General features: G+C 42.7%; 1 protein-coding gene across 2 annotated transcripts; it reads left to right on the forward strand.

The window, feature by feature from the left end:
• The first annotated feature begins 3,986 nt into the window (after window positions 1-3,986).
• SYCE3 (synaptonemal complex central element protein 3) lies at window positions 3,987-8,229 on the forward strand. Of its 2 annotated transcripts, none has more exons than XM_075413369.1 (3): window positions 3,987-4,225; window positions 5,324-5,432; window positions 6,550-8,229. In XM_075413369.1, exons 2-3 carry the CDS (start codon window positions 5,324-5,326, stop codon window positions 6,717-6,719), a joined length of 279 nt encoding a protein of 92 aa, XP_075269484.1. In that variant the 5' UTR covers window positions 3,987-4,225; the 3' UTR covers window positions 6,720-8,229. The 2 variants fall into 2 exon arrangements, with proteins under 2 accessions (XP_075269484.1, XP_075269475.1); XM_075413360.1 differs by lacking the exon at window positions 3,987-4,225 and adding an exon at window positions 4,281-4,679.
• Window positions 8,230-13,799: the final 5,570 nt, after the last annotated feature.

Here is a 13,799-nt window from a genome sequence, read left to right on the forward strand (position 1 = left end):
CACCGCTGCTTTTAGTTTTCCCAGTCAATCTTTCTGCTGTGCTCCCAGTCGGACTGGTTGGAGAAGATATTTTAATGGTTCAGGCCTCAGGCTACACAAACTTCCTCACTGATCCACAAGCCCCCTGCCCTGTTTAGTTAAGGAACAGCAGTCATTGTCACGTTTTGTCCTGTGAAAAACAAACTTCTCCTGCTCTAAGTCTTGTATGGTGTGCACATCCACAAAGAAAACACTGCCTGTTTAAATGCCTCTGTCCTTCTCTCTGTTTTTTCCTTAAGCAAGTATGATTAGGCACACTGAAAGGCAGCAGACTGGCAGTCTGATTAACAAACATGTCCTCTTTATCTCCAAGACAGCTACAGCACACCTAGCAACCACCCAAACCACACACAGCTGTTCAGTACCCTCCAGATATGTTTCTGGGGCTAAGTAGCAATTCAGCCACAAACCATTCAGTCTTTGTCCTGTGTGCTGGGACTGTTAACGACGGTGCTAATTTTGCAGTTCAACTTCCAGAAGGTAAGCATACTCCAAGTAACGGCTGCTGCTGGACCAGAAAAACCAAGCTTCAGATGAAAGAATCTCCTTCTTAAATGCCGTTGCGGTATTCACTTTTTCTGCAGTAATTTAGAGGCAGTAAGGTCTCTCACATCCTAATGCAAGATTTAAAACTGTGGCTTATAGATGATAAAACTGTGACTGACCTTTCAGTCAGGCTAAGCCCACAGAAGTTGAAAGGCTCAGTACCTGTTCTTTTGTTTCTGCCATTCAAGAATCAGAACGGATGATATACAAGTGAAAGAAAAATTTCCAAGTCTCTGTTCTGCCTCATGAACTCTACTTCTCATGATGTCAGATCTTCTGACCTGGTAACAAGTTATTTGCCCATTTAATATTTAGATTTTTCTTGGAAATGGTAGTTCTAGTGGGATTTTCAGTTCATCCCTGCAGTTTTTGTTCTTTAAAATTTCCAGAAGAACAAAGGCTAGGAGATGATAGCATTATATGACAAGAAATAAATAAAGAAATGAAAGGAGCTTCTCCTTATAAAAATGAAATGACTGATGGATTATGCATCGTCTACTGCTAGTTGAAGGTCCAGTAATCTGCCAGCACTTCCTCTATTCATGGTTAGGCACACCTAATAATAGCCTTTTTCCCCGACTTTCCTGCCAAATTAGACCTTATGAATCCCAACTCTTCTTGAATCTAAACTCAAATTTCATTTGCACAGTTTCATGCTGTCACTGATCTGGTCAGCCCTCTCTCTTCTCAAACCAGATGCTCAGGAAAGATCCTGAAGGTTGGTTAGATGCTCTAAGTAGGCTACAGTACAGATGTAAGTAGGCTACAGCACAGTTTTCCCCTTCGGTTTCTTTGGCAGATTTTCCAGGCCCAGAAGGAGGGATTCCCTCGACAGACCTGAAAAATTAAGTTCAGGTCATAGTTGCACTAGGTTCTCTATATAGTTAATACAAGGTCATAAGAACTTTTGTAAAGCAATTCTAGTACTAACATCCTCTCTCCCTACACTGACATCACAGATATAACGGGTAACCTAGCTCCTGATTAACATGTCCTGGTCAAATATCAGAAGTTAGGTACCATAAATTTGGGCTAAATTCCATTGTCTTCCTCTTCAAAGAAATAACCTCCCTGAGCCTCCCAAAATCAGTACTTACCCACAGTGTAACTCAGTAGTTTGGCCACAGCCTCTCCCAGAACTCCAAAGCTGACAGACAAATTGTGAGAATGTAAGTTATGTGCAGCACGTATCACATGCGTTCAGTTCCACTCTGGTTCCTAAGCGCTTTTGTCCTGAGCAACCAACATCCTGAGCACAATATGTATGCCTATTCCTCTGTTACTTTTATCTTTCCCAGTTTCTTACGTTCTTTTTGTTAAAACCATAAATTTTCCTTTTAAGTTCCTGCTCTTTGCCACTCCATTTTTACACTGTTCTCATTTTCCAGTAAGAATGCAACAGCTCCTCTTGGCAAAATCTGGAAACTGGTGAAGAGAGCTACAGTAAGCCAAACATCCAGTCTCAATCTGGAATAAATTGCAGGGCTTCACACAAAAAGAAGCAAAGGAGCCAGCTATCCCCTGGAAATGTGCCCACAGAAACCTTACAAGAACTAGAAAGTATGTATCACCACCAGCTATAACACAGTAAGCTAAAAACTCATTTAAGAACTATTCCATCTGGTAATACTATTTTTTACACCTGCAATTCACCCTCTACCACCTCACTGTGTTCTAAGGGAATAGCAAAGAATCACAATTAAACAAAGACATGAAACAGAACTTGCTCCTGTCTGCCACTGTCACTGGAAATCAATTCTAGCACATCTATTATTATGCAGTAGCAAGGTGGCTGCTAAGCTATTGGAATGACATGCATAAACACACAATATTTGCTGCCCAGGTTTTCATAGAGTAACGAAGCAATATTAAAAAGCAACATCACCAAAAATCAACCTCCTAAGCCCATATACACACATATACAGCAAGAGAGGCAGCATTCGGGAGACAGCTTAAAGGCACAGAATTTAGGAGCTGGAGTTACCCAAGAAATGACTGTGTGACCTCAAACCAAGGGTCCATCAGCCTAGTACTATGCTTCAGACAGCTGGCAGCGAGAGTCCCTAGGGAGATGAAAGACTACAACAACAGAAAGTGACACTTCCCTTACCACTTTCGCCAGCCTCCAGTAGCCTGTGGGTCAGGGATTTATTCAGCCACAGAATAGCTTTTTCTTTCATCTGCCCTGAAGGATTTTGCCCAACTGCTTTCTGAACTCCTGCAAAACTTCAGCAACACAATGCTCTGTGATAAATTCTGCAGCATTCATATAACTTGGGTGAATAAATGCTTCATTTTTGCTTGTTTTGAAGATGGATTGCTATCTTCAAACCAGCTACTCAGTTGGTAGTGAAATGAGTGGTAACAGCAAGAGACGAGTAAGTTTCATGCATGATGAGAATGCAAATATACTCAATCATTTAAAAACAGGACAAAGTTTGTGTTTGTGTGGATGAAAAAGGAGAACCAGAGACAGCCCAAACCATTTAAGGTTCGCATATTGACATGGAACGGGACACGAACTGGGGTGTGAGCAATTGATCAAACGGGCTTCTCACGCTGCGATACACCAGACTTGATGAACTTTCAGTCTTGCTGCTCAGCCATTAGAAAATTTCTAACTCTTCTTTGCCTAGTCCTCCAAACACCTTGGATTTTTTTTTTTTTTTAAATGAAGATCATAGAATCATAGAACGTTTAGGGTCGGAAGGGACCTGCAGAGGTCATCTGGTCCAACTGCCCTGCAGTGAGCAGGGACATCTCCAACCAGACCAGGTTGCTCAGAGCCCCGTCCAACCTTTCCAGGTTTCCAGGCATGGGGCATCCACCGCCTCTCTGGGCAACCCCTTCCAGTGTTTCACCACCCTCACTGTAAAAAATCTCTTTCTTATATCTAATCTAAACCTACTCTTTCAGTTTGAAGCCCTCGCCCTGCCGCTGCAGGCCCCGCTCTGCAGCCCGTCTCCACCGTGCAGGAGGGGAGAGGAACACCCGCAGGGAAGGGGCAGAGGCACCACCCGGCTTTCAAACTCCGGGCTCAGGACGCAGCTTTTGGGTTACTTTCAGGCCAGTTCCCGAAACGACGGCCCGCCTGCTGCCAGCCTTCCCGCCACCGCCTCAGCGGCCGGCGGGCAGCGGGGCGGGCGAGGGGAGGCCGCACGGCGCGGGGGCCAGGGCTGGGGGGCGGCCGGAGGGGCCCTGGGCAGGGGGACCGGGTTACCTCCTGCTGTCCGGCCTCCGGGGAAGGGCAGGCAGGGGGCGAGGCGCTGCCCCGCAGGCCCGGGGCTGAGGGACCCCGCCGTGCCGCGGCCCAGGGCCGGCTGCGGGTGCGCTGGAGGGAGGCGGGTGGCGGAGCCCGGGCCCGGAGCCGCGGAGCGTCTCCCTGACGGGGCGCGGGGCGAGGCGGGGGGGGCAACCCCGCGCCTTTCCCCGTCCTGTCCTTCGGCCGCCCAGCTCCTCACCAAAGCGCTCGTTTTTGTGAAACACAGACTTAACCGAGTTCGTGAGCTCGGGGGCAGAGCGGGCAGGGGAGGACAGAACGGCGGTTTTTTTGGTGTCCCGTTCCCGCCCGCTCCTGCCGCCGGGGTCGGGGGGGAGCGGCTGGCGTGAGGCGCTGGCGGGGGCCGCCGGACTCCCCTCGGTGAGGGCGGGAGGGAGCGGGGTGAGGACGGGTCACGCGTGGGCAGCGGGCTCCTCACAGGGCCTTGGGGCTCGGCTCCCGGCGGGAGGTTCGAGCCTGCCCGTCGCGGGGTGCGGCGAGGGGTTCGGGCGCGGGACGCCTCCGTGGCACGCCGTTACCTCATGAATTGGGTGGTGTGAGGAGACCCGCGAAGGCTCCGCGTCTTGCCGAGGGTCGGCGTTGCTTTACGCTGCTCTAAAGCCGTTACAGGCCCTTGCGTTCCTTCTGCATTTGCTGGCAATAAAAAGTGGAAAATGGCTGTGATTGATGGAGTTTGAGAAATCCTATATAAAAAAGAAAGCTGACAGCAAAATACGGCTGCTGCGAGACGTGTCTGGTCGCTGCGGTGAAGCTCTTCCATCTCCTGCCTAGTTCCGTCCCATCCATCGGTGGTTTTTGGGAAAGGACGTTAAAGGCAAGGCTGTGTGTCCCATTTTTGGTTAATATCAAGGTTCTGAAACTTCGAATTGCATAACTTTGGACTCTCAATCTGTATTTTTGCCCCAAGCAATTTAATTTCCTGAAATTTTGCTACCTACAGCGTGAGCAGAGTTAGTAAATCATAAGCGCTCAGCTGCTTATGTGGTGACAGAACGTGGTGTATGTGGTTACCTGGCTGTAGCGTGCAAGTGTGAAGTAGTGGATACAAATGGGGATTTTACAGCGGACTTCTTTGAAAATTAAGAATTGCCCTACGTCAGAGTATTTGGGAGAGAAGACTGAAGTCAACTTTAAGAGGATAACAGATGAAATTTTCTGATTAAGTGCTTGACACGGTGATCTTTGTTATTCCTGACACCAAAATCTTCATTTGGCATAAACACAGCATATTCCAGTGTAATTCTTTCTACCTAAATTAATTTCAAAATGGGCTGAAAATAGTATGCAGCATACAGGTGATGACGAGTAACTTCAGGGTCAGATGCCTAAGGAATTCATATGTAAATTGAATATTTATAAATGTACTTTTTAATTTATTGTAATGTTACCTTCTCTAAACTGTGAAAATCAACTCCCTTCAAAGTGAAATAAAGTGTGAAATTCCTGTTTTCCTTGTAGATGGCCGAATCAGAACCTCAGGAAGGAAACTATGATGACATGGTAAAGATGGTGCAGGACCTGAACGAGGACTTAGAAAAACTTCTGGAGGAAATGGAAAAACTAACAGGTACCGATCTTTATTAAGAATGATACGGGTTTGTCTACTAGAGTGAAGACATCTGGGATTTATTATTTGTAGTTATTGCTGTAAACTTCCATGTGATAGAAATGTAAGTAAAAACAATCATCATCAACAAACGCCCTAATTAACTGGGAGAAAGCATGCAAATTATCTCAAAGTTTCAGATGGCTCAGAACTGAAAATTAATAGGTGATGGCTGCTCAGTTCAGAGTGGTGGTTGAAATCAGAAATAATACTAAGGTATTTAATTTACAATTATGAAAACATAGTATATAAAATGAGATTTGATTCTGAAAAACAGTGGGATACATAGTACGTCTCAGGTCAGTGCATGATGTCTTTAATTCTTCAACTAGAATAAAGACTCCTCTGCAAATTTAGTCTTAGTCCTGTATGTATGAAGAGGACTGCATACTCCTCTCCATGTTCTGCAACAATTCTATCAGAAACTGTGTGCAACTAACAAGAATAGATGGAAACTGTTAAATACATAGTTCTATGATTCTAAGAATTAAACTGTTTGTAATTAAACACATTTTATGAGTGCCATTGAGAAAACTGCAGTCAATTTATGGTAAAAAAAAAAGGGACAGTATGAAATAAGTGCTAAAACTATTTGCTCTGCTTTACCAGCTCCTCGTTATTTCAAAATCAATTTCATTATTTAGGTTGTTCTTAAAACCTTTCATTTTTATGCTGCAGCCTCCTTGATCTTACTCTTCCTTACCTAACACAAGCCTTCTGACTGTAACTGGTCTGGAGAGAGGATTCTTTGGTTCATTTATTTTAAAACAGTCTGTTGAACCTTTCTTTTTGATAACCTGTTTGGTCATAATTTTTAGGTAAAAGAGCCTATCTCTCTTTTGTTATTTACGTCAGTACACTTCCATTCTGAAGTATTTTGAGAGATAAGTAATACTGGACAGTTTTTTATTTAATCTTGACTATTACTGTGGGCAGTTTCCATTTTATTTTACAGCAGGCCTTCTCTGACATAAGATCTGGACTGACAATAATTCATGCCCTTTATTTGTTTACTGAATCATCCATTGCTTTTATTTGGTGAAAATTCCTGACTTAGTAGTATCTGTTGGGTTTGTAGTGCAGGCAGCCTGGACGGCATATGACATGGTAGTCATACGTACCAACCCAGACCTGGCCAACTCCATGAGGCGTTTAGAAGATGCCTTCCTGAGTTGCAAAGAAGAGATGGAGAAGAAATGGCAAGAGGCGCTAAGTGAATCTAAAGGTGAAGAGCAAAAAAAGGAATAAAATTAATTCAGTCATGCTGGCAAGACTACATCACTTGGAAAATCACTCCAGTCTTTTTATGTTCCAGCTGTGGAGGTTTCACAGACACTGTGGAAAATGGTTTGGCTTTCATCTTACTAAGAACTACTCAGGTGTATACATCTATGGAAGTATTTTAATGAGATCACACATATATATATTTATATTGTTGAAGGCAAAAGGCAACAATGTGTCTATTCCTATTACGCTTGTTAGTAATCCTTGTAGTGTGCGTGCATACACAATTTACACACTTTCTGTGTCTTTCTTCCGCGAAGCTTATACTCACTTCATCATTAGTAGCAGTGGACCATCGCAGTGGTATTGCACCTGCACATGCCTTTCAAGGAAAACTGAACAATTACTTTTTTTCCCAAATGAAAAACAGGTGAAATTCTAGATTTGCAGATAGATTGAGATGGAATTGCGAACTAGGTGTTCAGTTACCGAATTTTATTATTCAGATAGCTCATCTATAGTTGTTTCATTCTGTTTACTTGGGGTTTTAGCCATTTCTTTGGACTGGTTTTCCCAGGAAGATTGTTCTTCTCAAACCCTCTGAAGGTAGCATGTCTCACTTAAGAAAAACTTGTTTACCATTATAGACTGCACTGTGTAGTGCAGTCTGTGGGGTTGCTGCAGAAACCAAATTAACTATGTTATAAAACATGCTTTTCTCCATATGTTCCTACTGTGCAATATTAAAAAAGGAAGGAAAGAGAAGAAAATTACTTTTCATTTGTAGTCAAGATGTGGATTAAGAGCACCACCTTGTGGCGTGCGGTCAATGCGTAAGTAAATATTTTGTCTGAGATGGAAATCGGTGCAAGTTCTGAGGATCTTCCCTTTCATTAAAATGAGTCTCTTTTAACTAGAAAGTAGATATCATGTAGCAAGTGAGAAGACGTCCATCTCCTTTGAAAACGCATTTGATTATTTAAATCACATCTAAATGATCAGTCAAAAGTTTGCTAAGTATTCTCTTGAGACTGGTTGACTGTTCACAGACAGAATGTTTATCCCACTAAAGTGAAAAATATGTAAATAATTTCACTTTTTTTATTGCATTGCTACCAGGCATTTCTAGAGGCACAAATGGTTAAGAACATAAACTTTGGATTATACTCTTGATTTTCCAGAGGGTAGGTCTTCCTTCCAGCCAAGGTAGGGCAAAATGGCAGAGCAGTATCTTTGATTAAGGGTGAGTTAATCCTCTCTGGAGGATTTTTAATGGCATGTTGTCACTTTGGTAACTTTGACTACATTGTCTTCATTCATTAAGTCTGTTAAAAACTAGATTCTTTGCAGAGGCACTGTCTTTAACAGCTTGTGTATGAATGTACTGAATTTTGTGATTTTGTGTGACCTTTTGGCCACAAAGTGCTAAGTATAGATAGACTGCAGATTTTCCAGAAAGCTCAGTTTCTGTTTAGACATTTAAACTAAGTGGCCAGTGTTAAAAAAGATTAATTTTTTTTTTTTTTAAATCCAGGATTCCCACTGAGAATAGAGAGTACTGCTCAAAAACAGTCCTTTTAAAAAATATGTCTTTTAATTAAATGTGATATTCAGCGAAGTTGTATCTTTTATGTCATTGGAAGGCTACAATAAATGAGTCTGTCAGAATACAGAACCACTGTATTTGGGTTTCTCTAGAGTGAAGGGCCTCGAAGAGAGAATCACAGAATCACAGAATAGTAGGGGTTGGAAGGGACCTCTGTGGGTCATCTAGTCCAACCCCCCTGCCGAAGCAGGGTCACCTACAGTAGGCTGCACAGGACCTTGTCCAGGCGGGTCTTGAATATCTCCAGAGAAGGGGACTCCACAACCTCCCTGGGCAGCCTGTTCCAGTGCTCCGTCACCCTCAGAGGGAAGAAGTTCTTCCTCATGTTCAGGCGGAACTTCTTGTGCCTCAGTTTGTGCCCATTGCCCCTTGTCCTTTCCAAATTTTGGAAAATGGATTCCCCCACCCCCCCCACCCCGTATAACCGCTGAGGCAGAAGGCATTACAGCACCAGGAACAGAAAGCATGAATAGCACTGTAATCTTCTCCTCACCAAAAAGCAGACAAATGATAGGCTGTTAACCATCGGGCACCAATTTAGTCTCAAGGATAGGTGCTTACACTGAGGTACCAGGTCACTCCCCCGGTGAAGGAACAGAAGGAGTTTGCAGGAGGGCTGTTGAGGATATCTGTGAACAGTTGTCGTCTCTGCTGCCCTCTTTCCTACCCCTGAAAGTTCTCACTCATGTGACCACAAACACCTAACGGTGATGAGCGGTAGGGACAGAAGCTGGGAAGAGAGAACCGACGGTTGCAGCTGGGAGCACAGTGTGTCCTCTGCCTGGCCGAGTAGGCTGCGTCTGCTTCTTTCTCCACAAGATTTTCTTCCCAGCTGTGTCATGGTAGCCGGAGGATACCTAGGGGTATGCACCGGTATAGGAACAGCGCATATGCCTTGAAAAACTTTACAGCAAGATGATTGTACTTTACTACTAATCTATGTGTAGGCTGGTTTTCTAATTTTATTTTTCACATTTAGAATCAGCTCGTGGGGACTGAGAGCTTTGTTTCGTGCATCTCGCCATCTACCACATTTCAGCCCAGCTGGATGCTTTCGGCTTGCAGCAGAAACCAGACAGCCCACATTGAAACACCTTGATTTCCTGCCGCAGGGGTGTGTCATGAATTTTCACTGAAAAGCATGTGGAGCAACAGCCCCATCTAATGGTCTCATAACTTAAAACTGTAACAGTAATCCGGATTGCTGGGTTGACATCTCTTAATCACCGATCACCAAAGATTTCTGTAACGAAAAGCGTCAGTAGCAGCTTAGCTTTATGTTCAGTCTCAGTGAACTCCACTTTTGTGAGGTGAGCCTGCACAGCAGTTATTTACAGGTGCTTCCTGTACTGTATGTAAGGCAGAGCACACTTCTGCAAAACAGCTACAGCAAGAGAAGCTGGCACTGGTGCACTGCCAGTGCATATGCCCAAGTACAGCAGTAAGGAATTCTGTTTTGTTAGTTATTCACTCTTTAGCCTCTATTAAGTAACAATAAGATGTCACAAATCAGGTGAAATGTTCTTTTGGGTTGTTTTTTTTCCCCCTTGTACTGCAGACACCTGGGTGAGTACTGGAATCTGAATTCACCCTGGCTCATTTTGCATTAACAATAGGCCAAGTCTTGTTTCCATAGTTGGATATCAGCTTTAATCAAGAAGCGCGTGAAGCTTAGCAAAGAGGTTATGGACTTGACCCTTAAAAACCTATTAAGGGTAGCAGATGTTCTGGTGTTTAACACTGCAATGCTTTTATTGTCCTTGTCACAAACAAAATTTACTGATCTTAGTTACGTACTTAGCCTGTCTGCAAGGCAAGAGTTGGATGCCTAAGAGCAAACTATCCAAGAGCAATCAAACTGAGCCGTATGTCGTCTGGTCCTAACAGCCTGCAATCGTGTAGCTCAAAGCACATTCCTCTTCTGAATGTAAACATCTATCTTTCCTGTGAAGCAGAGGCGTGCAAAGTGTTCTGCGGCCCCTGTTTGTCTAGCAACTCAGGTGCTACAGCACTCATCAGAGCTGCCTGGATTCTCAACATTATTTAGAGTTTCCATGAACAGTTTCTTACCAAGAAACAGATGAGACTTGGCTAAAAGGACGATATGCAGACTCCTGGGAAATTTTGATGGTTGAAACTATGCCCTTCTCTCCAGTGTAAAACAACTGAGAAGGGGCTGTGGACATTTCACATGTCCACTCAGGCATCTCGATCCTTGTCAGAACGCGGCCTAGAACTTTGTTTAGAATATTTATTTCATTTAATACTAGTGCTTTCCAGTTCTTGATTATTCTAGCCCCAATTCAGATTACCTCAGAAAAGCTCAAGAAAAGAATCCATACCAACTGCTTTACTTTTGGCATAAATTGTTTCAAAATTTCAGTCCAGATCCTTGCAGCAGTTTTTCCTGTAATGTGTATGGAGATTATTGAATCTGTAACAGCCCTATTTACAAATACTAGTATTAAAATAATGTTCTTTTTGCTGGCATTCTTAGCAGAGAAGCAAAGAGCTTACTGAAAACAAGGGGCTGAACATTCCTTCCTAGTCAGTCATTTCCTCCAGGACTTGAACTATATCACCTAGGCACTATCAGCATGAAAGCAGCAGTGCCTTTTCTGTGTACATTCTATTAACACTGATTTCATTTTTATAGCACCCCCTCTTCCCTGCTTCTGCACCACTGTAAAATGCCTGTATATTTTTTCAACAAAAACATGATATTTTCTTATTTTTCTATTTCTGATAAACTATTTACTTGCCTGGTTTTCTGTAGGTGCTCTGAGTTTGGATCATTGGAGTATGTACATAGGCAGTAAGATTACAAGGTTTTGAGGTGACCTGTAGTTTTACACATGCATTGAGTCCTGCTGGTAACTAGAAAATTCTGTGTGGCTGCTCAGAAAGTCAAATCATGACTAAAGAGGACACATGGCATCTTCCCATTTATAGAAATCGAGACTAAATAGAGGCATTTAGAGATACTAGTTAGAGCAGGTTAATTTAGTGACCATTTAAGCTCTCATGCCACATTTGGGATACCATCCCAAGGTTGCAAAATTACTGGGATTTTAGACATAGCGTGTTACATATACCAGCACTAATTACACAGAATATTTTAAAGGAAGAAGGGCAACATTTATATGCCATTAAAAATTTAACAGCACTCTCTAGGTCATGGAGAAAAATGTGAGTATTGTGTAATGTAAGTGAAAATAATTGGCTAGACCAACACACTGATCAGTAACCACAGAACACAGACCTTCTAAGCCTCCGGAAGCGAAACAAGACTATTACAGGTACACTGTACAAAGCATATTTTGATTCTAACCACCTAAATGATGTTACCCAGTAAGTTAAAAGAGCAGAAGTTTGACTTTAACTTGAGGTGCAGCTAAAGCTTAGTTCTAGGCTGACACTAATACAAGCTGCTGCACTGAGCTAAGACTGTGTGGATCTTCACACATTTAACCAACACTTGAATTTTTTGAGAACAGATCTCTTCACGTACTACAGACACAAACTTTCTGACCAATCATCCTTAGAAATGCATTGTAAAAGCAGTTCCTAACTAATTCTAAGGACTTCTATGGTCCTACAAAAATCACAGTTTACAAGTCAAAACTCCAGATTGATAGACAAGCATTGAAGAATGATGCATTTTGACAACAGTCAGGAAAAATTACAAAGCTCTGAACTCAATGACAACTTTTTGTAGGTCTTTCCTATCACATTTTAAAACCTTAAGATATTAGAACTAATTATTCATCTCATCAGCTGGTACTGCTAAGTCATCAGGATCAGTTTTCTGCTCAGTGCATCACTGCCTACCTCCAAGACTCAAAGCTGAATTACAGTTGCATTGCTCCACTATTGTCAGCAGCACCAAATGAAGAGTTCAAGCTGCCACTTGCTTGACGTGGCTTCCAAAACTGTCTCATCTCCTTTACGCTTGAGCAACGATCCCACTGCCATTTGGCTTGTCCAGCTGTTTCCCACCTGCCCGCTAAGTATGTCATAACATCTCAGGGCATACTTTCTGCAGAATCACACTGATCCTGAAGGCTAGTTGGTTCTCCAAAAAGCCAAACCAGCAGAAAGGATAACAACATCTAACGCCACACCTTTGAACTCAGGATCTACAAACAAGAATTTCTGAAAAGCCACAACAAATAACTGTCAGACTTGTGTAGTTTTCAATCTTCATTAGAAATTTCCAGGAATCTACAAATAGACAAGTTTGAAAACCACTGTTCTAGAGCTACTAGGGTCATTACAACTTGCTATCCAGATCACATACAAGTTCATTCTAGCGTTCTATGGGAGAGTCTCAAGCATGTGCCCCTGGCATGAAGTAAGTATGCACATATCTTACTATAAGGGCTGTGAAATCAATGTAGCACAGACTTCATTTCCAAAGTTTTTGCAGTTGCAGCAGAAAGTGCTTCACTTCCAAGGCATTTGTTGCACCTGTGTTGTGCACAGTCCTCCCACAAAGTGGCTGGGAAGGGCTGCAGATAGATAACAGTATTGTTCAGTGCAGCAGTTCAGAGGATACGTACTTCTCTGAACTGGTGAATGCCTTGTCATTGCAATACTATTATGTTTAAATCAAATGCCGCACAGATAAAGGCCTACAGAGCTTTCTTCCCTTCTTTATCCTCCTCAAAAGATCACAAGCCGCAGGGAACGTTTTTGTGGCCAAGTAACAGTAGACAGCAGCCCTCACAAGCAAAAAGCCTGGTTACAGTAAGGCAGGCAGAGTATTATGCAAACACTGTAAAATGATTACATATAAAAGTGTAATCCACTCCAAGTGTCAGCCATCGTAAGTGCCCATGAAAGGAAAGAATGGTGGAATGGGAGAATGAACATAGCACAAAAACAACAGCTCCAAGTAGGTATAAAATCATGTTAACTACTCTGCAAATTCAAACTCTTTGTAGCTAAAGTCTTAAAAAAAAAAAAAACACACACAACGCTAAACTAAAACTAAGCACTCATCTGAAGTTCTGCTTGAGACAGATAACCCATAGCCTTACTTACAGGTACAAGCACCACAGCTGCCAAGAGAACTGGCCCTCACTATTGAGCACTAGTTCTACATTTTTTTCAGCCAAAGTTCAGCTAACAAGAGAACAAGTGGCCTAGTAAGGGAACAACTTATGCCCAGCCTGAGACCTCCAAAACGTAGTTTTTGTAAGTGCTTCAGACTTGCTAGACTTGAGCTTATATTTTCATAAGCAGGAAAATTCACAGATGAAGGGGCTTGTGACAGTCACAAGCTTTTGTTTTATGCAAAGATTCTTCTTCTCACACAGGCAGGATTGAAAGAAATAGAACTAGACACTAGGACACTAATTGCACCTCTCCCTCAATTTCTCCTTTCATAAAATAAGGGTCACTAGTTAGGTGCTTTCGTTAAACTGATTCAATCTGACCTACTCAGATTAAGAGAATTCTGTTTGGCATGTGAAAACTCACTTTAAGAAAAAAAA

The sequence above is a fragment of the Opisthocomus hoazin genome, chromosome 1 (assembly GCF_030867145.1).
Source record: "Opisthocomus hoazin isolate bOpiHoa1 chromosome 1, bOpiHoa1.hap1, whole genome shotgun sequence".
In the NCBI taxonomy this organism is placed as follows: Eukaryota; Metazoa; Chordata; class Aves; order Opisthocomiformes; family Opisthocomidae; genus Opisthocomus; species Opisthocomus hoazin.